This window comes from Paramisgurnus dabryanus, chromosome 22, assembly GCF_030506205.2.
Source record: "Paramisgurnus dabryanus chromosome 22, PD_genome_1.1, whole genome shotgun sequence".
NCBI classification, from domain to species: Eukaryota; Metazoa; Chordata; class Actinopteri; order Cypriniformes; family Cobitidae; genus Paramisgurnus; species Paramisgurnus dabryanus.
In genome coordinates, this window is record NC_133358.1 from 15,228,328 (window position 1) to 15,252,182 (window position 23,855).

General features: G+C 37.3%; 1 protein-coding gene across 2 annotated transcripts in view; it reads right to left on the reverse strand.

Annotated features, from left to right (window-relative positions):
• pou6f2 (POU class 6 homeobox 2) overlaps nucleotides 1–23,855 on the reverse strand; it is a 130,521-nt gene that overhangs the window by 70,644 nt on the left and 36,022 nt on the right. For both annotated transcript variants that reach the window (XM_065294893.1, XM_065294892.1), the window contains exon 4: nucleotides 19,452–19,674. In XM_065294893.1, the coding sequence (XP_065150965.1) occupies nucleotides 19,452–19,674 (223 nt within the window). The remainder of the gene's footprint in view (nucleotides 1–19,451; nucleotides 19,675–23,855) is intronic.

Sequence of the window (23,855 nt, forward strand, 5' to 3'; positions counted from 1 at the left end):
TTGCCTGCATTGTGCTTTGGCTTAAAAAAAAAAAAAAATGTGTACGCATGCAACCAAAAAAAACAATTCAGGGTGTTAACTCGCTCTCTAAGAGAAAATAGGTTTCAGTGTACAACCCTAAATAATATGATCTGCCCTAAATCCTTCTCCTACCATCGTTCACCTCTTTAATTATTCCTTTTGCACATCTCGCAAAGCATGTAAGCACTGTTGCGCGCTATTCAACACGAGCAAGAAGCACTGTGCCCGCGAGCAGTACGTGCACCGCCGGTCTGTTGAAACACAGTGCTAAGTGACATGGCATGTCTTGTGATTGTTAATGCTCTTTAATAAAACCCAACACAGGCAGAAAACAAAAGCAGAAAAGTCACCCGCCGATTTAAAAGAGGAATTATCCAGAAACATCAAATAAGTACAAATTTGTGTGCGTTGTGCACCATAGCATCCCTGACATACATTGAACCCTTTCGCAAGGCAAAAGCTTGCAAACATTTTTGCAAAACATTCAGAACAACAGACTTCCTTGCAAAATGCTTTGGGGGAAGAAAAAAAATCTCTCCACACTGCGTTTAATACGACCTTAGCGTCTTTCTGCCGGTTTAGTAGTTTCTGTCCTGCATGGCCTATGAGGTATTTGAGCGATACATGATGAATGAAGTGGCGCGCTACTTATGCGCTTATCATGCTCACTGACTAGCAACAGGTTCAGCAGAGGCCAGCCGCAGTAAATGAAACTTCTCAGCAGGACAATACATCATCACGGCAAATGTATGCGGACCGAATGTACACGCTCGCGTCTCGCTCACGCAGGACACCGACGACGTGATGAGCAGGAGGAGGCAGGAAAAGACGGAGGGGGGAAAGATGGAGGGAAAGCGTAAAAGGGAGAGAAGGAGAGGAAAAGACATATGGGCAGACATGTGTGGAAACGGATTTCCTATTAGCTGATGGACGCCATATCATTTTTTTAACATTAACTGCCTCGGCTGGGAAAGTAAATAGAAGTCGCCGTGGCTAATATCACACGTAGGGTTCATAGAGGAGGAGATTTATCATGATGAAATAGTGTAATACACAATGGACGCAGTACTGTGGGACTTTTTTGTCAGTGAAGGTCATTTCTCAGAGAAAATATTTGCAATGGTACATTATCAAAAGTGTAAACTATGTCAAAAAAGACTCAACAATATCAAAATCAGGTTAGATTTAAACTATTATATAGCCTATATACTCTACAACCAATATGCAAACTACACAAAAGTATACAATTAATGATACATATAAAAGAAAATGTTTTTCAGACATGATAAAATCATAGTGCATTTTAGGTCATTTTTGTGATTCACTGTTTTTTTTTTACAAAAATAATGTAAAGAACATTCTGTGAAAATAGAATCTTGATATCTTTAATATTGATTGAGTCATGACAAAAATCAAACGTTGAAGCTCCTTTTCTCAAAATTAGATTATGAGAGTGGATTTCACAGACAGGGTCAAATATACTTACACCTGTTACCATGGCACAGTATACTACAGTCAAAGAGTACCATGCACCATTTTTGTATTCGGTAATGTTAGGCACAAAATAATCTCAAAACACATGGTTTTACCACTGTTTATTTTTATCTTATGGTGCTTTGTTTGTACGGTAGGATATAAAAAATGTCTGTAATTTATTGTGCCCGCTAGCCCCAGCTGCCGGAATTGTACCGTTTTTTTACGGATTTTTAAAATGTAAAATTACAGAAAAAAAAACAGTATTTTTGTATTGCGGAAATTTCTGTAATTAATTATGCCTGTTATTTTACTGTATTTTTCCTGCACCCTACCTGTCGTAATTTGACAATTTTTTACGGATTTTTTTTTACATAAAAATACAGAAGAAAAAAATTTTTTTTGTATTGCGGAAATTTCTGTAATTTATTTTACTGTTGTTATTTTACTGTATTTTTTCGGCACCCCAACTGCGGAATTTTACAGTTTTTTACAGAATTTTTCCCCCTGGTGGTTAGTTGTAACTTGTAACATAGACTGTTTACATTGTTTTTCCAGAATTTTTTTCACGCTGAGAAAAGACGATCTCCCGCAAATAATTGGAAATGTATAATGTTTTTTCATCATATGTTTTTTTCGGTTTCTAAGTTGGGTGTGTAAGATAATAAAACCAATGTTATGTCATCTTAATCAGTGTCTTGTTGACTAAAACATAGCATCGTTTTGAAATATGTCTGCAGCTCTTAGCAACTTTTTGGGTGGGCTTGAAAATATTTTGACCCCTAAGCACTTACGATATGAAAACCGCTACCGTTAGTGTAATTCTTGCCGTTGTTTTAAATAGGCTACACACGAATGATTACTGGCTGCCAACAAAATAAATGTGCCTGTCTTATCAAAAATCGTGTGTCAAATGTATTTTTGTTAATATCTTTAATATTGATTTAAATAAGGTCACGTCAAAAATTTAAATTATAATAAAATGAATGGCTAAAATCAGACTTTGATGCTCATTATCTCAAAATTTATTTTTGAAACTGTAGTAATATGGTTATTACAGACTGTGTCATATAAAAAGGTTTTGTCATAATTGTGCTGCTTTTTCTCTCATATTTAGACATTTGTATCCATTTACAATTGAACTATTATTAGAAAAGGGCTGGATGAATGAATACAGTGTGGATACCTGTCTATTATAGACAGATATATAAACAATATCCACCTTAAGTATATAACAAAATAATATTGAAATATTTGCCTGCAAACTTAAATTTTAGGAAGTGTTACATCTAACCCCCTTCCTGTTACAATGAACCCCACCTATGGGGTAAGTTGTAACGTTTGCACTTCTGTCACGTTTGGTGTAATTGTCCAAGAATGGTAAGTACTAGAAACAAACTATGTGTGTGTTGCTTGTGTAAAAATATAATTAATCAAACTCAAATATTTTTTGAATGATTGAGCCAAAAAGCGTTTCCCCTATATAATGAAAGTTGAGATACCAAAAAGTTACATGAAACATTCAGGATCTTCTACTTTCCCTCTCAACAGTTTTTAACACTTGCCCCTGTATGTGAAGGATGTAAGAGTTTACGGTGACGATATCGCCTTTTCTCTTGCGTCTGTGGTCTACTTACCAGCTACATGATACAACACTGATGTGCCTGCTGTGTTTTCACCAAGGAGCCCCCAGGGACCATTACACTCCACCCTGCCTTCCTCTGGGGCCTTTTATGGCCCCTTAACACTTACAGAAGACCCTTGAATCCATAGCCCTCCCCCAGAAAGCACATCTATTAATTAATGTAATTAGGGCCTGAGACGGCAATTAGAAACCGCAGATAGCTTTTAGCTGCTGCCTGTCGCTTCCAAAAAGGCTTGGTTTCAACACCATCTGCCGCGTCAGAAATCACCACAGGAGCTTGTGTTTCCAAGAGAAGAGGGCCACTGCCGTTATCTGAGATACAGACCTTCACCCGACCGAAGGGTCAAATTCGAAACCCTCTCATATTTTGACTTTTTATCTGATATGAAATGACTATCAAAACGCTTATCCTTTTTTCCCTTGAGTAGTGATCCTTATTAAAATACATTGGAGTTTATATGGCATATTGAATTTAGTGACTTAAGCAAAAAAGGATGTTAGAAGTTATAGTACGCACCTGTATTAAAGCAGCAGGTGATGGGTATTGATAAGTATATTTTGTTTAGGTATTGATTGAAAGGCAAAGGCGTAATGATGAAGCCAGAATCATGTAGGTTTTTTATTGATTCGATGGTAAGTCGACAATGATAAGCTGCTTGGCTGCTATTGATTGTTTTGGACATTCAATACACTTGTTTTCATTTGGAGATTTCACTGTACTTTATCGACAAAATGTTTCTTCTTTTAAGCCGTAAGTGGGGAGGGCAAAATACCACTAAACACCTACAGTACACTTTTTGACTTTCTTTAGAATTTCCTAATGTGTTTCAGCAATGCCAAGCCGTTTAAAAAAATCAGATTTTTCACAGAGGAAAGTTTTATTGTGCAAAGGTTGCTTTTCATACACAGGAGATCTGATGGAGTTCTCAACTTGGTATAAGCGCCAATTTTTTTGCCACCGATGGGTGCTTGGCACAACGTCACGCTTAGATTGATTAGCAACAGCAGACGCTACGGGAGCACTAAAGCGCTTCGGAAAGGAGGAAAGCGAGCGGTTGCGTTTTCCTCACGGTTTTGGATGCGAAATGTGAAGCACCCCTTATTCAGCTTATATTCTTCAAAGCATTGTAGATAGGCTATCACAACTCACAAGATCTACCAATCAGAAAGGCTCCCGAATTTCAAAAGCATTTTTGATTAAAATGAATTGAGCATATATTTTGTGTGCTCCACCTATGGGCCAGATGTTTCTCCTTAAAAACTGCTTAGGAGATGTAAAAAAAAAAGAGACAACTGTTAAAACACAATGCATATACAGCCCTAAAATAACTTAAGATTGAACAGGTAAAATAATCTGGATCAATTTGATGAGAAATGTTTAAGTACATGTTGAAATTTCCAATAATATTGACTTTTGATCGCAGACTTGTCAAAATCAGTTTGTGGCATTGTTGTGATCTCTTCTGTATAACCTATTTGTCAGGTTTGTGTCTTTTTTTTCAAGAGAAATATATAAATTTTTTCAAAGAAATAATTTTCATCTTTTTAAAATAAAGTAGCATTCACACCATACAGATTGTGTTCGAACAAGCCCCACTAGTTCATCTAACACCTCGAGTTCCTACGGTAAATTGCTGGAAAGTTTGAGCAATAAGTCATATTATAGACACATACACATTGCCCACCCACAAACACACTCACAAAAGAATGAAATATGGTTTACGAGGTCCTGTGACAGAGTACAATCGTGCATTGTCAGTGAAGTGTGATAACCCCATTTTCATTCTGTTTCACTCCCATGAAATTACCATTAGCATTACGAGTCATGCAGAACACGGATAAATGTAAAAAACGCTAGCCAGTTCATCCAGACAGGAGTAACGGCCCCTCTAGATTACCATCTCTCTCTCCTCCTGCTTGCGCTGACTCTAATATTTCATTTATGATGTTTCGTCAGTTCACGCTCCCCTCACTGACCATGTAAATCACTAATCAATTTCCATTTCCACAGCTCGACATCAGAAAACCTATGAAAAGTGCCTCAGTGGTCTATGTGGGAACTTTAATAAGATATGGGACATGGTATTGAAAAATTATAGCAGGAATATGTTCAGTGCTAAACAACTTGTGTTGGCTTGAACCAATGAAACAAGTGGCAAGGGCTTACATCTTTCAATGCAATGATTATTTTGGATAAGTTGAATAATTTGCTGTTCCTGCTAAACGTTTATGCCATTTTGGATATGAAACTGATAAGTGTGATACACTGTAAATACAGTGACAATACTTGTATTGAAAGAGGTCATATTATCACACTCCAAAGTAAGCAACCACCAATTATCACCTCTTACAACCTAGAAACCGTTTCACAACCTAGAAACCACCTAAAACACAATCAAGTGTGTAGCAACATGATAAACCTATTGTGTAAACGCAAGTGTTGTAGTCAAGACCACCTAAACCAAGACCAAGACAAGACCAAGAACAGAGTGTGTCGAGATCAAGACAAGACCAAGACCAGAGTGGGTCGAGATCGAGACAAGACCAAGACCAGAGTTTGTCGAGAACAAAGAAAAGACCAAGACCAGTGTGTGTCGAGATCAAGACAAGACAAGACCAGTGTGTGTCGAGTTCGACACAAGACCCAGATTAGAGTGTGTCGATATCAAGACAAGACCAAGACCAGAGTTTGTCGAGATCAAGACAAGACCAGTGTGTGTCGAGATCGAGACAAGACCCAGATTAGAGTGTGTCGAGATCGAGACAAGACCAAGACCAGAGTGTGTCGAGATCGAGACAAGATCCAGACCGGAGTATGTCGAGATCAAGACAAGACCCAGACCAGAGTGTGTCGAGATCGAGACGACCCAGACCAGAGTGTGTTGAGATCAAGACCAAAGTGTGTTGAGATCGAGACAAGACGCAGACCAGAGTGTGTCGAGATCGAGACGACCCAGACCAGCGTGTGTTGAGATCGAGACGACCCAGACCAGAGTGTGTTGAGATTGAGACAAGACCCAGACCAGAGTGTGTTGAGATCGAGACAAGACGCAGACCAGAGTGTGTTGATATCGAGACAAGACCCAGACCAGAGTGTGTCGAGATCGAGACAAGACCCAGACTAGAGTGTGTTGAGATCGAGACAAGACGCAGACCAGAGAGTGTCGAGATGGACACAAGACTAAGACCAGAGTGTGTCGAGATTGAGACAAGACCCAGACCAGAGTGTGTCGAGATCGAGACAAGACCAAGACCAGAGTTTGTCGAGAACAAAGAAAAGACCAAGACCAGTGTGTGTCGAGATCAAGACAAGACAAGACCAGTGTGTGTCGAGTTCGACACAAGACCCAGATTAGAGTGTGTCGATATCAAGACAAGACCAAGACCAGAGTTTGTCGAGATCAAGACAAGACCAGTGTGTGTCGAGATCGAGACAAGACCCAGATTAGAGTGTGTCGAGATCGAGACAAGACCAAGACCAGAGTGTGTCGAGATCGAGACAAGATCCAGACCGGAGTATGTCGAGATCAAGACAAGACCCAGACCAGAGTGTGTCGAGATCGAGACGACCCAGACCAGAGTGTGTTGAGATCAAGACCAAAGTGTGTTGAGATCGAGACAAGACGCAGACCAGAGTGTGTCGAGATCGAGACGACCCAGACCAGCGTGTGTTGAGATCGAGACGACCCAGACCAGAGTGTGTTGAGATTGAGACAAGACCCAGACCAGAGTGTGTTGAGATCGAGACAAGACGCAGACCAGAGTGTGTTGATATCGAGACAAGACCCAGACCAGAGTGTGTCGAGATCGAGACAAGACCCAGACTAGAGTGTGTTGAGATCGAGACAAGACGCAGACCAGAGAGTGTCGAGATGGACACAAGACTAAGACCAGAGTGTGTCGAGATTGAGACAAGACCCAGACCAGAGTGTGTCGAGATCGAGACAAGACCAAGACCAGAGTTTGTCGAGAACAAAGAAAAGACCAAGACCAGTGTGTGTCGAGATCAAGACAAGACAAGACCAGTGTGTGTCGAGTTCGACACAAGACCCAGATTAGAGTGTGTCGATATCAAGACAAGACCAAGACCAGAGTTTGTCGAGATCAAGACAAGACCAGTGTGTGTCGAGATCGAGACAAGACCCAGATTAGAGTGTGTCGAGATCGAGACAAGACCAAGACCAGAGTGTGTCGAGATCGAGACAAGATCCAGACCGGAGTATGTCGAGATCAAGACAAGACCCAGACCAGAGTGTGTCGAGATCGAGACGACCCAGACCAGAGTGTGTTGAGATCAAGACCAAAGTGTGTTGAGATCGAGACAAGACGCAGACCAGAGTGTGTCGAGATCGAGACGACCCAGACCAGCGTGTGTTGAGATCGAGACGACCCAGACCAGAGTGTGTTGAGATTGAGACAAGACCCAGACCAGAGTGTGTTGAGATCGAGACAAGACGCAGACCAGAGTGTGTTGATATCGAGACAAGACCCAGACCAGAGTGTGTCGAGATCGAGACAAGACCCAGACTAGAGTGTGTTGAGATCGAGACAAGACGCAGACCAGAGAGTGTCGAGATGGACACAAGACTAAGACCAGAGTGTGTCGAGATTGAGACAAGACCCAGACCAGAGTGTGTCGAGATCGAGACAAGACCCAGACCAGAGTGTGTTGAGATCGAGACAAGACCCAGACCAGAGTGTGTTGAGATTGAGACAAGACCCAGACCAGAGTGTGTCGAGATCGAGACAAGACCAAGATAAGAGTGTGTAGAGATCAAGACAAGACCAAGGCAGTGTGAGACCGAGTCAGACTACACTCTCAGAAAATATGGTGCAAAGACATCAATAGAACAGTAAACTATCAATGTAATGTGAACAGATGTGTTAAAAACAACACAATCAGTGTTAGCTTAGGGACACCCTAAATGCATTGTTCCAGAATACATCTCTGTGTTATTATTGGAACAACACATTTTGTGTTACTTTAAAGGAACAAAGCGACTTTTTGAGACTTTAGCTTATTCCCCGCATCTCCCAGAGTTCGATAAGTCCATACATACCTTTTTCACCTCTGTGCGTCCTGTCTGTCTGATGCCCCCACCGCTAGCCTAGGTTAGCACAAAGACTGGAAGTAAATGGCTCCAGCTAGCGTACTGCTCCCAATAAGTGACAAAAAATCACAACATATAAATAAGAAAATGTTGGCGTTATTTTGTCACTTATTGGGAGCAGTATGCTAGCTGAAGCCATTTACTTCCACTCTTTGTGCTAAGCTAGGCTAGCGGTGGGTGCGTCATACAGAATTACGGGATGCACAGAAAGGGTATGTTTGGACTTATCTAACTCTGGGGATACAGTAAATAATCTTAAGTCCCAAAAAGTCGGCATGTTCCTTTAAAAACAAAAAAATTCCATTGATGTATATGTAAGTCACTTAATTTTACAGTAAATTCTTGTTATTGTTGTATATTAAATCCCTTTTTTACTCATTTTGTTTATTTTATTTTTTGCCTTTATTAAACAATGAGGTTAGGAGAGGACATGAAAGTACATGGAGAAGAGAGGGGTATGGGATCGGCAAATGAACACAAGCCAGGAATCGAACTCAGGTTGCCGAAAGTGTGAAAGCATCACATGTCCGGAGCGCTGCCCACTACACCATTGGCTCTGACTACAATTTTATTTTTAAACACATGACGGTTACAAATAAATCAAAAAATCATAGTCAATTTAGTTATTTCACTATAGTTGTGGTCTTCATTGGATTCTCTAAGACAGGGTTTTTTCAAAAACTGGGGTTCAAGAGAAAAAAGACAAAGCAAAAATGGTAGTCAAAGAAAGACTATAACCTTTTTTTAGACGATTTGCTGTCTTTATAATATCACAATTACTATTGATCTATCACAGTTTAAATGTTTCTTTATACATTATAGATATGGATATATATTTTAGGAAAGAGGTCCTGCCATCATAAAGTTTGAAAACTCCTGCCCCAAGACACCGTATTGTTCTGCATCGGAATACGACACCAACATTATCATCAAAAAAGTAATTTTGTGATGTCAGACTTTCTTTTCGGATTATTTCCTTCGCTAGCTCCTTCACCTTTCTTCCATCATAATTTTTATGTCCTTTTATATGCCATGGGATGTATATTTATCCCTTATTCCAACACCCACCTACTCATTACATATCTGAGTGAGCATGGGTGCAGGTCTGGACTCCGCCAGCGCAATGCTTTGCTTCAGATGTTCTACCTACGAAGAGCTCCAGCCTGGGCGGGGGTTCGAGGAGGGGGGGTGAGGAGCAAGTACTAAACGATAGCTTTAATTTAATGCCAGTTTTGAGAGGCTTAAGTTATTTCAGGCCTCCCTGCACCAGTTCTTCATCGAGAGAAAAAACTGCCAGTTCACTCCTTTAAAAAATATTACTGGCACTTCCCAATTATTTGTAGACTGATGCAATTACCATAAAATATGTATTGAACATGGATGAGTGGAGGGAAGTTAAATCCCGGCAGAATCACAGAGCCATACTGTATATACAGGCCGGCACATCCCGGGTCTCGGCTTACGTTGAGCACACGCGTCTTATTCAGTACTAACATGGGAGGGCCTAAGCGATGTTGCCTTCTCGATTGAAACAGACAAAGCCATATCCGATTACCATTATTATTGTCTTTTCCAATCTTCCTTCACACCCACTCTCTCTCTCGCTTTCTCTCTCTAAGGATGTTTCTCTTTTTACAGTTTAAAGAGAATGATAATGCCACCAGTCATGGTGGACAAAACAGCATGTGGCAGGATAGACAGCTGGTAAAGCCATTTCAAGATGACAAACGCCACCGATATGTCAAACATTAACAGCTCGATTTTACCGGACACTCGAAGGACATTCCCATTTTTCACATGGGACCAATGTGCCTGAGGCTGTTTACATAGTAAGATGAAGGGGTCAACAATCATATTGATAGAAATTATATAAAAACTAAGATTTGTTTTTTTTCCTGTTTTGTTTATGTCAAACTTAAATATCATTTACGTGTAAGCCCTGAAAAAACGCAACGGTGTTTACATACAAATTGAAATCAAAGACAAAATTGTTCACATCAGTAAGTGACACAGTAAACATTTTGAATTACATTGCGTTAAGCCAAAAAGCATAATTTTTAAGGGTTAGATCAAATAAAAAATATCTGTAACAAAGAAATTCTGCATAGATTTGTTGCTTTGGTAAGAAAGCACTTGCAGAAAGTATCAATTTAAATATATGCATAAAATTGTTCATGTAGTACTTTTAACTAATGCTGGTTACAAATTAATATAGCCTATGAGTATTGTTATTTTATTAATGTGGCTAAGCAATACTAATAAAACACAAAAACATTGTCTGTGCAAATGCAGATGTTTCATTCATGTGTGATGTAGTAAAATGCATTTGTACTTGTGTGATGATGTTTAACCTTTAAGACGTGAGGTGCTTTCTGTTTTTGTGCGTGAATACGTGTCATACGACCTCATTGCGTGCATTATGTGTACGTTACGATTTGTGTTATTTTTGTGGCTAACCCGCTGTCACATGCAGTCAACCAGCATCACGCTCACAGGGAAATAAAAGAAAACGGAACGATATCCAAAGCGCATTGTCTTTTCCTGGATTGCCTTGAAGAACATGTGGTCTAACCCCCCCCAACAAACACACACCAACACACACACACACACACACACACACAACCTCTCACTCTCAATTACTCTGCTCCTGTCACAACAAATCAATCAAATTACCACTGCAAGTCTGTGTGCAGGTGCTGCTAAAGCATTGCTAGTCACATTACCTTTGAAATGTATGAGGGCTTCAGCAATTTTATCACTCTTATTTATTTAATATGACTCTTTCGATCTCCGCGCATCTTCTTACAACTGCTTCAAACTTAAAACATTAAAGGCCAACGTGGAAGACAGTGCTTAGCTAAGCTGAGAGTATAAAGAAGCAGCAAGAAATGACAAGGTCCATTTTTATATTAAAGGTCTCAGTGTAGGCCTACAGTTTATATCATTATAAACAATGATGATGGCTTAATTTGAGAAAACAAATGAAAAAGTAATGCAATTATTATAATTATATTATATAGAGGAAGGCATTTTAGACAGTTAAAAAGCAGAATTGTTTAGCTCATATTTTTCAAAAAACTGTACAAAAATGTGTTATTTAAAATGTAATGTTATATAAAATGTATTTGTACAAAAGGGGTTGATGGAGTTCTGGTTATATCTTTCATTATTACTATGATTATTTACTTAACCTCATGTCATTTGATCCCCAATGTATTTTGTTGATGTTTAGAACTGAAACACATATTTTTTTGCTTCAAAATGATCCAAAAGTGTTAAACAAATAACGGTAACACTTTACTTGAAGGGGTGTTCATAAGACTGGCATGACACCTTTATAATCATGACATGATACGTGTCATAAACATGAAGGAGCCTTTATGAACGTTTCTGAGAACTGTCATTAAGTGTCATTTGTTCAATTATGTCATTTTTAATGCAAAGATGACATTGTTTGAGATGTCTTTGTTATGACAACTTGACATTAACCAATACATCATAACTTGTCATAAATCTGTCATAAACATGACATAGCAGAATAATTATCAAACCTAAGAAACTACCTAGCTTTATGGGTTAACATTACATTAAACTGTCATTAAAATGTCATTATGTGTTAATACTATGTCAAATCATTTTAAATACCTTCACAAAATGCAACAGACACATCAAAATATTATACTTAACTTTATGTATTTGCACAAAACATAAAAAACTGACAACTAACACACTTGTTCTTCCTCACACAGAGGGTCATGAAATTTTCTGACATAGAGAAAAAACTAACAAAACATTTAATTGATTTAATCAATTAATTTAATGTAATTAACTGTTTTTCCAGCAGTTTTTTATTTTAGGTGAATCGGTATCCAAATGCAATAAAATTATGAATAAACTATAAATTAATAAATTATTATTATTATTATTATTAAATGGTTGACTTTACACATGGAGGAAACTTTAAAAAAACATTATGAACTAAATAATATTAATGACGTTTTTTAAAACTATTTGACAGAGTATAAACACTTAATGACATTTTAATGCCAAATTATATTTGTACCACTGTAGTTGAGGTCAAGAAAAATATTTATGATACTGTTATAAAACTATTTGACAGAGTATAAACACTTAATGACAAATTCAATCTGCATCACTGGTAAAAAGTGGTCAGTTATGTTTTCTTGGTAATGTCAAGTTGTTATAAAAAGTTATGATGTATTGGTTAATGTCAAGTTGTCATAAAGACATCTCAAACCATGTCATCTTTGCATTCAAAATGAAATAACTGAATGAATGACACTTAATGACAGTTGTCATAAACATCCATAAAATCTCTTTCATGTTTATAGCATGTGTCATGTCATGATTATGAAGGTGTTGTGTCAGTCTTATGAACACCCCTTCAAGTAAAGTGTTACCGTTACACATTATTTTAAAGCAAACCTCCTAAAACGGCTTAAACAACAGTTCAGACACAGAGGATGTGAACTGAAAGAGAGGTAACACTTGTTAAACACTTGTGGTTTAGTTTTGTACCTTTATAGGTATAAACACATTGAAATATTGTACCTTTAGGCGTACAATATTATACACTAAGGACCTATTGTGTACATTAAAAAACTATTTTGTACCAAAATTTTTGTTGTACAAAACAGGTAACTGTGCCTTTAAATTTACATAATAGATCCTTATGGTACAGTAATGTACCCAAAAGGTCACAACAATGTATTATGTTTAGTTTACCTGTAAAGGTACAAAATAAAACCTGTGACAGATAATGTTTTGCACCTTTTTTCTGACATTGAACAAATAAAGAGAATGTTGGCTCAAATGACATGAGGATGAGTAAATAATAACAAAATTAATTTTCTTGTGTGAACTATCCCCTTAACAATATCATTCCAGATTAATTTGTCAGTTCCTTTCGAGTATTGTTGCATATATTTAGCAAAATTACATGGACGTGACAAGAGTTGAAAGAGATTAAAGGAAGAAAGGCAGGTTTTATGTTAGCATATAAAATATTGATGTCCTCCAGCTGTATGTTTAGAACGGCTTGTATTTTTAACATCTATCCCTCTTCAATTCTTTGCCCTATAGACTTACAGTACATTATGGGTGCATTACAACAAACAATCATTTTCTAAAGACAAATCATGTTAGAGAAAATGTCAATAGAGCTTAAATAAGTTTAACGTATACAAGGTAAGTAGTTGTAAAACTCTAAAGGCAAAATCAAAGTTTAATAAAACATTTTAATAGTTCACAGTTGCTCCTTGGTTTAAAAGGTTTTAATCAAGTGAGAATTTTCAAAATAATTAGTCTTTCTGTCATGTTATTGAAAAGTATAAATCATAATGTTCTTTGTGCTAGCAGAAAAACAAATAAAAACAGGATACAATAAACCTTGCAGTCTCTTGCAGTGTTTTCTTTTACAAAGTCATAATGGATGTCATTTAAAGGGGACATTTCACAAGACTTTTTTAAGATGTAAAATTAATATGTGCAAAGAATTTATGTGCATATGTGAAGTTTTAGCTCAAAATACCATATAGATCATTTATTGTAACATGTTAAAATAGCCACTTTGTAGGTATGAGCAAAAATTTGTCGTTTTTGGGTGTGTCCTTTAAAATGAAAATGAGCTGATCTCTGCACTAAATAGCAGTGCCATGGTTGGATAGTGCAGATTAAGGGGCGGTATTATCCCCTTCTGACATCACAAGGGGAGCCCAATTTTAATGATCTATTTTTTCACATGCTTGCAGAGAATGTTTTATCAAAACTAACTAACTGGGTTAATCTTTTCACATTTTCAAGGTTGATAGAAGCACTTGAGTTAAGGCACAATTATCTGTGGTGGGATTACTTTCCTTTGTCAAGTATTGACTGTATAAACTCAAGTTTTTCAAATGTAACTTTCACCTGTGATATTTTTAATACAGCGAGAGTAACAGTTCATGTCGCTTGCAAATTATGAGCCTTGTATTGTCTTTTTCCAGTTGTAAACTTTATCACCCTTAAGGTTTAAAGTTTCTATTTGAGTCGGCTACTTTTAGCCAGACTGAGTTAGCTTCGAGTTCCTGCGACTGTGTCAGTGCTCAATTTAAAGACTCACCCTGATATGACAGAAGAGAGAGAGATTTATGTGAGACAACAAATGCTCTTTTATTGAGACAAGAGGAGCGGTATTGTGATTAGAGCCAACACGGCTTCTCATTAGCCTATACGAGTGCGGGGAGACGCAGGCAATTACGCCTCATCCCGAGTGCCGTTTTATGTTTCCTGCAAAGAGAATGCACGCTTGATTCACCCACATTCACTACCAACCCCCCTACACGCTACACTGCAGGTTCTGATGTGCTCCGATCAGGCAGCTTACAATATGAATATGAAAGAGTGCAAGTATACATTTGTTCTGCATTAACTCAAAGTAGGCTGACAATGTAGTACTGATCTTTCATTTGCCTTACATCTCTTTAGGGAAAATAAGGCGTATTACAAGGATGTCTCCAAAAAGCCTTTACATGGGTCATGAAAAGACAGTTATTTCATGATCTGAGGGTTACCCTTATGTTTTTATGTGAGGGTTTCAACCACGTAGATGTTATTTTCGTTTTCAGCACTGTATTGAAAGACGCTTTGATGTGAGGAGATGTAGATTCTGTCATTTGATTTGTTATGAGACAGAATACAGATGGAACGCAGAACAGAGGGATTTGTAATTTTCAAAAGAGCGAAATCATATCATTAAGTTTCAAGCGAAATCAAACAATGTTATTTGTGGCATGACTTGAATAAGTCACAGTGTCGAGCAAAATACATATTTTCGCATTATAATTTACCGTGTTTACAGGCCGATGGACGAACAAACAAACATGAGCCTGATTCATATTCTATTCAAGCTATGGCTGGAATTGTACACATAGTGTTCAAGGGGGAATTTACTTTCTTTACTTGACATGTCCAGACATTAATCTTCCTGACAAAATAACAAGCTAGAGCGGCGCCAGGGTTTAAAATGAGCGCGGGGTAACGCAAGCGCAGGCTTTTATTTAGACAACCGCGCCGAACTTCATGAAGCTGCCCCGTCGCTGTGACGGCCATTCATCAGTGCTGAGATGCGGTGAGATTTCTGTGGACCAAAAATGGACGGTCACAACAATGTTGCAATCTCTTGTTTTACATTATGATGTCATAAAGGGTTGAATTATGCCTATATGTGCTTAGTTGTAGTTGCAAAATTACTTAGGGTGTGTCTCAATCAGCTCCCTTGTTCAGTAGTCAGGGCACTGATCAAGGAGTCTGCCTTGCTGTCTCAATCGCAAAATCCTTCCAGTGCACTGGAACATTTGTTCCATAAAAGTTCCCACAATGCAAAGCAAAAACAAGTGAGCATCGATGGTCCCCATGTTCCCTTACCGGAAATCACGTGACCTTTTCTGAGGCTTGCCATCCGAAAATCACGTGATCAGTAAACTTTATGAAATGTGAATGAACTTTTATAAAAGATAAATGCTTTTTTAATTTTAAATATAAACACACATCGCACAGTAAGAGACCACAATCTACTCAATATTTAAAATAATAATACTTATTTAAAATTGTAAAAAAAATATATATATTTAAAATGTAATTATATTCATTCAATTTTATGCACGTATATGTAAGAGAAAAGTGCGTTTTACCTGTACCACTTTATTTATTTATTTTTGCTGTGTCTTGGTTATTTGGGAAGTGATGATAAGATTTTTATGACATCACAATCTTTGAAACAAAGACGGATCAATTTCATAAAAACACATGCTCTTACAAATAAAGGTGCTACAATATAGACGATATTTTGTGAAACAGAAAGGTGCCTTTGATGTTAAAATTGTTTGATGGAACCATACAGCCAAAAATGGTTCTTCTATGGCATCGTGTGAATATATAGCCATAGATGCTAAAATGGTGTTAAGAATAAAATAAACAAACTAATCTATGGCATCATGTACCATTATTTTTTATGAGTACATGATCTGAAAATCTCCTAATTTCATAAGTGTTAAAACTAAAGTTTATAGAACACATCACACAAGCACATTTGTCTTTATTGGGTGCCGGTGGTGGAGATCTCTGTAGGTTGTGATTAATCAGGCCTTGAGCTCAACTAAGACTGTCTGGCAGAAATGCTGTGCCAGCAGCTCTCAGTCAATGGAGGGGATGATAGCACAGGATTGGGGGGGATTGTGGGAGTGTGTGATTGGCTGTAGGCAGAGCAGACACAGGCACATCATTTAATGTCATATGACATCTGTGATGCTATGCCCTAGAGAACCCACAGGTTCAGGTTTTTAAACTTAAAGGATTAGTCAATTTTCTTAAAAAAAATCTAGATAATTTACTCACCACCATGTCATCCAAAATGTTGATGTCTTTCTTTGTTCAGTAGAGAAGAAATTATGTTTTTTGATGAAAACATTCCTGGATTTTTCTAATTTTAATGGACTTTAATGGACCCCAACACTTAACAGTTTTAATGCAGTTTAAAGTTGCAGTTTCAAAGGACTCTAAACGATCTCAAACGAGGCATAAGGGTCTTATCTAGCGAAACGATTGTCATTTTTGGCAAGAAAAATAAAAAATATGCACTTTTAAACCACAACTTCTCGTCTATCTCCGGTCCTGTGACGCGCCAGTGCGACCTCATGTCATCACGTCAAGAGGTCACGGATGACAAATGCAAAGTTACGCCACAGTGTTTACAAGTGTGCAGAAAGAGGATCGTTCAGACGTTGTTGTATGTCAATTGATACGAATTAATGTCTTTGTGTCAGTTTATTGTTTAAAATGGTCCGCAAATGTGCTTTTCATATATGTAACACGTGACCTTTCCACGTCATTACGCAATTACGTCAGGTCACACAGCCGGAGGAAGAAGAGAAGTAGTGGATTTATTTTTCTTGCCAAAATGACAATCGTTTCACTAGATAAGACCCTTATGCCTCGTTTGAAATCGTTTAGAGTCCTTTGAAACTGCAATTTTAAACTGCATTAAAACTGTTAAGTGTTGGGGTCTAAATATATAAACATACAATATACCAAATGAAAGAACAGACCCTCTGCTTTCAAACAAAAAAAAACCGTTTCATCCTACCTTCAGTGGTTCTTTTGTAATCAGCTTTTGAATATGGGTAGGTTTCTGCAAAAACACCACATTTTGAGCAAAAAGCAGAGATAATTCCATTTTTGTGACGGACTTTTCATAGAGATCACATTCAGAGCGATCTTTAAAACAGACACGGACATGCAGCAGCTTGCCATAGGGCAATACTTCCGGGTTTAAAAAGTTAACCACCTTGTGGATAATAGCGGTATTGCGGAAAGACGGAAAATCTCATCATTGGCGGGGAAGCGTTTTCTCTTAATTGACAAGATATCTCGTCAAAAGGCAGTGAAAGAGTTAAAGTCCATTAAAATGAGAAAAATCCTGGAATGTTTTCCTCAAAAAAACATAATTTCTTCTCGACTGAACAAAGAAAGACATTAACATTTTGGCTGACATGGTGGTGAGTAAATTATCTGGATTTTTTTAAAGAAAATTGACTAATCCTTTAAGAGGTTTAGCCAGAATGGTTCATTCATATACTGTTATTTAAGTTTAAGTAAAGAATTTTAGTGATAAAATCAATAGATGAATACATGAATATTGTGTTATTAACTTTAATAAGTTTTAATCACTCCATAGCGCGCTCTCAGAAAGAAAGGTACAAATGTTGTACCTTTTGTCACTGTTAAAGTACCTTTTAAAAAGCTCCTAATATGTTCCATTTTGGTACAGATATGTACTTTGAGGTACTAGTATGTACCTCTAACAGACCAGCGTGTAGCTTGGAGGTACCAATATATACCTTTTGGGTACAAAAGGGTACTTTTTGAAAAGTTACAACCCCAGTGACAACTTTTGTACCTTTTTGTACCAGTGGCGACCGGTGATTGCTTTTTTCGAGTGCCCTCGATGCGAAGTTCGTCACAACATGTATGTAGCCCGTCGTGTTTGGTTCGTCATTTTAAAATATGTGTTCTGCCCGTCGAGTGATCCTATGTGCATCATAAGTGCCTGCTGCAGATGCGTCTAAAGGGTTTATGATAAAAGAGACGCTCGCGTCACTGTGTGACTTTTGGAACCCGTACAATATTATTAAAAATAATAATAATAGTTCCTAAAACAAAAGTAACATCATGTTGGGCAAGTGTACTAAAAAATTATGCAATAATCTCTGTTTTGGTTTAATTTGAGAGTTATCCAAAGATAACACAAGGCACATTATTGTGACTAAGGAAGTTCTGGATGGACTGGGGAAATGTTTAGATATTTATTTTGCCCATGCGAGTGTTTATTAAAAGCCCTGCCGATCTCTGAAGCGTGTTGTTATTTATGCATGTTTGTGTCCATTAGAGGCATCTTTTCCCTACGTCCCACAATTTTAGCCGTCCGTCTCTTCACTTTAGGGCAACTTTTTCCTGCCCATGCATTATTTTAATCTCCAGCCTTCTCTCCCAAAAAGGAAAACGTGCTATTTTACATGCACTCAAATTTATAACCTATCATTTTTTAGTCAGGCATTAGTGAAGGCACCTCATCTAAGATTTATGACTGACGGTTTCCCCCTTCCACCCCTCAATCTAATGGTATAAAAGAGACAATGTTTTAAACATTAAAATGAAAACCATTTACAACTATGATCAAAAGAGAACATTTGCGCATTAAAGTTTAAAGGCAAGGAGAGGTACGGACGTGCGGACAGAGGGAGGAGCAGTGATGGAGGTATAGTGAGGAAGATACGAGCATGCTTGTGAATAATCCTACTGAAAGAAGAGAGAGAGCTATAAAGTGCTTTTGCGCTTCGTTGCAAAACGGTGACCTGTAATGAACACAAACTACTTTCTCTGCCTATATTTCCTTTGCCATTCAGAGCACTCTGTGTATTTCTTAAACACATGCTGTGTTTGTGGGGGTAATGGTACCTTGAGACTCCACTGCTTTAGTGACTACCAAAAAACAAAACAACATTAAGTGCGTTGTGTATCAAATAATGAGTTCATGACATCTGCCTGTTAAGATACCTTATGTTTGTATTGTAGTTATAAAAACAAAAAAAAACATTTCTGGGCCAATAAGTAGACTACCTAACTTTATCAGAAGGTACTCTCACCTTGCAAGTTCTGTAGTGGGAGCGTCATGATGCCACCAGCAGCTGCGGCCGCCACCAGGCCCTGTATGTTGGCAGCAGTGGGCAGAGACAGAACCAGGCCCTGTTGGCCACCCAGATGCCCACCAGCATTAAAGGGGATGAGAATGGGCTGATTGAGACCCGGAGCTCCGCCAGACATCACTCCACTAACAGCTGATGCCAGCTGCTGAGCCACCAGTAAAGACTGAAAGAGCAAGTTTAACACAAGGTTAACACATGTAGATAAAGAAAGATGCCCCAGTCCTACTATATGACCCTTTTGTTCCTGTGGCAGAAAGGTAATGGATTCAATCCCAGGGAACACACATCTGTTATGCGATGTAAGTTGTTTTGGATAAAAGCTGATGTTTAACTGTAAATGCGTGAAAGATGCATCTCCAATTTTTACATTTGCATGTCCAAGATGATTTTTTTCTCAATTTGACCCAAAACATAAGAACAAAGCATCAATCTAGAGTTAAGATGTTGAAAGTGATGCATTTAATAGTAAACTTAGCTTTTTTTGTGCTGGAAGAAAACCTTTCTCGTAGGGGACCGGTACATTATTCTTTTGAGTACCCAAGCATTGCTGTACACCTCGATACAAAGAACCTATATCTTTATCTGTGATAAAACTCGAGATCTATCAGACAGCTCTCCTCGCCATCTCACCAGTCAGTCTCTCTGTATCTCTCTGACACACATGCACTGTATAGAAACGGTTACATTAACATCCCTCACGTTAACATTTATTACCGTTTTTGGGTTCTAATATCCCCTATCTATAAATTGTATCTATAAAACCATTGTTCACTCAAAATGTCATTCACACTTTCTGCTGTGGTGGCATACATTATGAATATAAACGTTAATGCTAGAAGCTATTGACCTATTTTGATTAACTAACATTTCTATTTGTTCCTCAAACAAATTTATCATATACAATTTTGTAGTGCTTTAATGGTGATTTTTTGCCCAATAAATTATATTTTAAATATCAATGTACAGTATGGTAACACATTTAAAAAAAATCTGTTGTTTTTTCTACAGAAGAGAGAAAATTGTATGGGCTTGGAGTGACATGAGAGTGAATAGATAATAATTTTTATTTTGGGGTAAAATTTTCCCTGAAAGGGCGAAGTTTCAGGAAAGTAAACTAGAAGGCAACCAACATCACAGCAGACCATGTTCATTTTGATGACCTGGTGCACTGTAACGTTGACAAATATGAAATGACACTGCATAGCAATGAATAATAAGGCTTTAATAATGTTAAAATGATGTTTAAAAATATAATGTTTAAAATTAATAAACTACTTTTACTTTTGTTTAATTTTGTATTAAGATAAAATTGAAGGTTTAAAGGAAAACACCACTGTTTTCTTACCTCAACTTAGACAAATTAATACATACTGTACCCACATTTTTTTTATGCGTGCACTTTTAATCTTTGTACAGCGCCTCATGAATGTGTTAGCATTTAGCCTAGCCCCATTCATTCCTATGGCTCCAAACAGGGATGACATTAAAAGCCATGAATTTAAAGTATGGTGGCACAAAATAAAACTTTTGTTTGGAGCCATAGGAATGAATGGGGCTAGGCTAAATGCTAACACATTCAAAAAGCGATGTACAAAGATTAAAAGTGCACGCATTAAAAAAAGATAAGTATGTATTAATTCATCTAAGTTGAGGTAAAAACATAATAAAATATTGAAAAACAGTGGTGTTTTCCTTAAAACTGGAAGAAAATACTCTGATGAAGATCTTACTGCTTCCACATTTGATTTACAACAAACATTTTGACCCAAAGCCTAATGAGCATAAAACAACACAATTATTTTCCTTCTACATGAAAAACAGAAACAAGGAATTTGTCATATAGTAGGACTGGGAAATCATTTTTTACAAAACAAACTAGAATATGTCATTTGTTATTTCACTTGAACATTGACATAAAGAATGCAAAAAATCAAAATTAAGCACTCAGAGGATGACAACAAAGACTTCTGACAAATCAGTGTGACATGTACTTAATCTTTCTGTTTTAAGTGAGCGTGATGTTGTATTTTTGAGGCACAAAATCATGACTGTCTGCCAAGATCTCATCTCATTTTAAAAGTGAATGTCATTGAATTACTTTGCATCTGTGTCTTTTATGTAGAATTTATGTGGAATCGAAAAATTGAATCAGTTGATACATTAAAATTTGTAAGAATCCTGGAAGAGCTAAGAATACACACATTGGGCCCTATTTTAACGATCTAAGTGCATTGTCTAAAGCGCACAGCGCAACGTCTAAATGGGCGTGTCCGAATCCACTTTGGCTAATTTAATGACTGGAAAAATGGTTTGTGTGCCGAGCGCATGGTCGAAAAGGATTGGTCCTATTTTTTTAATGATTAATGGGAGTATTTTGGGCGTAACGTGCAAACAACCAATGAGAGTCTCAGCTCTCATTCCCTTTAAAAGCCTGTTGCGCTGGCACTATGTCTAATCCCTATTTAGATGAAGGACTTTGTAAACTGAAAAACTAAGCAGAGGAAGAAGATACCCAGTTTAAGATTAATGTTAAATAATTGTGTTGTTTTACACTTGTATTGAAATTGTTATTTTTTCATTAAAACCTTTAAAACCCGTTTTCATTTAGTCATGGAAGTAAAAAAGCAGGATTTTAATTGCTTTAAATGGCTAGCCAATATCATCAAAAAATAATTTACAAGTTTGTAAGAAAAGGTTTGTACTGTAAAAATACTTTATTTGTTACAAACAGGAGATAAAGAATTTACAAACGGCTCTCCGCAAGGTTCAGCACTTGGACAGCGTCAGTTTTTTTAAGAATTACTTAAAAATGTTTCTTTTCTCACCATATCCACAGGTACAGAGTCATCATATACAATAAATCCGTGAGGTAGCATTTAAAAAAACATTTAAAAACAGATGCATTTGTTTAAAGCAAAGCATTTATTTACTTACCAGGCTACAGGTGAAGCAGCTCTTTGCGCCTTCTAACGTCTCATAATAATTCCTCATTTATGTCCAAGAGACTCAATAATAATCTTTTACATTCAATCCTTTAATCTTTCATATTTATAAGTGTTTTTGTGCTGCTCCGCATTCATGTATGTGTTAAGCAAACCCGCGTTGGCGTCTCGTTTATAGGCGCATATTACTAATGCGTTCTTTAAATAACAAAAAACATATTGCGCCATCGACTTTAGACCAGGTTTTTGTTGGTCAATTGCGTAGTCTATTTTAGTTGCCTCAAAATAGCAACGCGCCAACAATGCGCCTGAACACAAATCGTTTTCAGACCAGAACGCCCATGGGCGCAAAAGGGGGCACAAATGCATTTGCTATTTAAACAACGCGTCCCTAAACGTGAAAATTATAATGGCGCAGGGTGGAAACTAGCAAAAGACACTTGCGTCGCACATTGCGCTGCATTGCGCCGGGTGTAAGATAGAGCCCATTAAGTTTAAAGCTTATCATAACTTTAATACCAATGTACTTAAAAAAGTTGTTTGAAAGACAAATATATTATGTAACCCTGTCTGTGAAATCCCATCTAAAGTCTTATAATCTAATGATGACATTTTTACAAGATGTAATATACGTCTTAGGTGGGCCTAGAATGTGTCTGTGAAGTTTCATCTCAAAGATCATGTTATAGTTTGTCCAAAATGCCCCAATTTGGGCAGGAGCAATAAAGTGCTATTGTTCCTTTAAATGCAAATTAGATACTGCTTTCGGTTACAAATAGATCTGATTCCTGTGAATTCAGTCTGGGCAAATAGTAACTTTAGCCTCATTAGTGCTACAACATGCTAACAAACACATTTAGAAAAGATTTTGGGTAAAATAAACCAGTCAGGCAGTGGCTGTGGGCGTGGCTTTGTTAGTGTGACATGACATTAACAATAGAATCAAAGCAGCATGTCTAATGAGATTGCTTTGGTTTAAAAGGAGTTAAAAATGGAGGAGTGGTGGATTTTTTCATTGTAGGGTGGTTGTGTTTACACACTCCCAACACACATTTATGTCCAAACACCTTGTAAAAGTAGATTTTGCATAATATGGACCCTTTAATTTCCATCTTTGACATGATCTTACTCAGGTAATATTAAAAATATCAAGGTTATATTTTCACAGAATTTTCTTTACATTATGTTGGATACATTTATGTAGAAAAAAGTATAACATTAAATTATTAAATGAGTTGTTATTATTATTTGTTCAGATCACCTTGCATCATTACTTGTTTGCAGATGCACCTGGTTTAATACCTCTTATACAATTGGTTAAACGTACAAATACCTTTTCGATTTCCTATTTATCCTTTTTACTCAGTATCCCCTGCACTCTTGATCAACTACAGTATGGTGT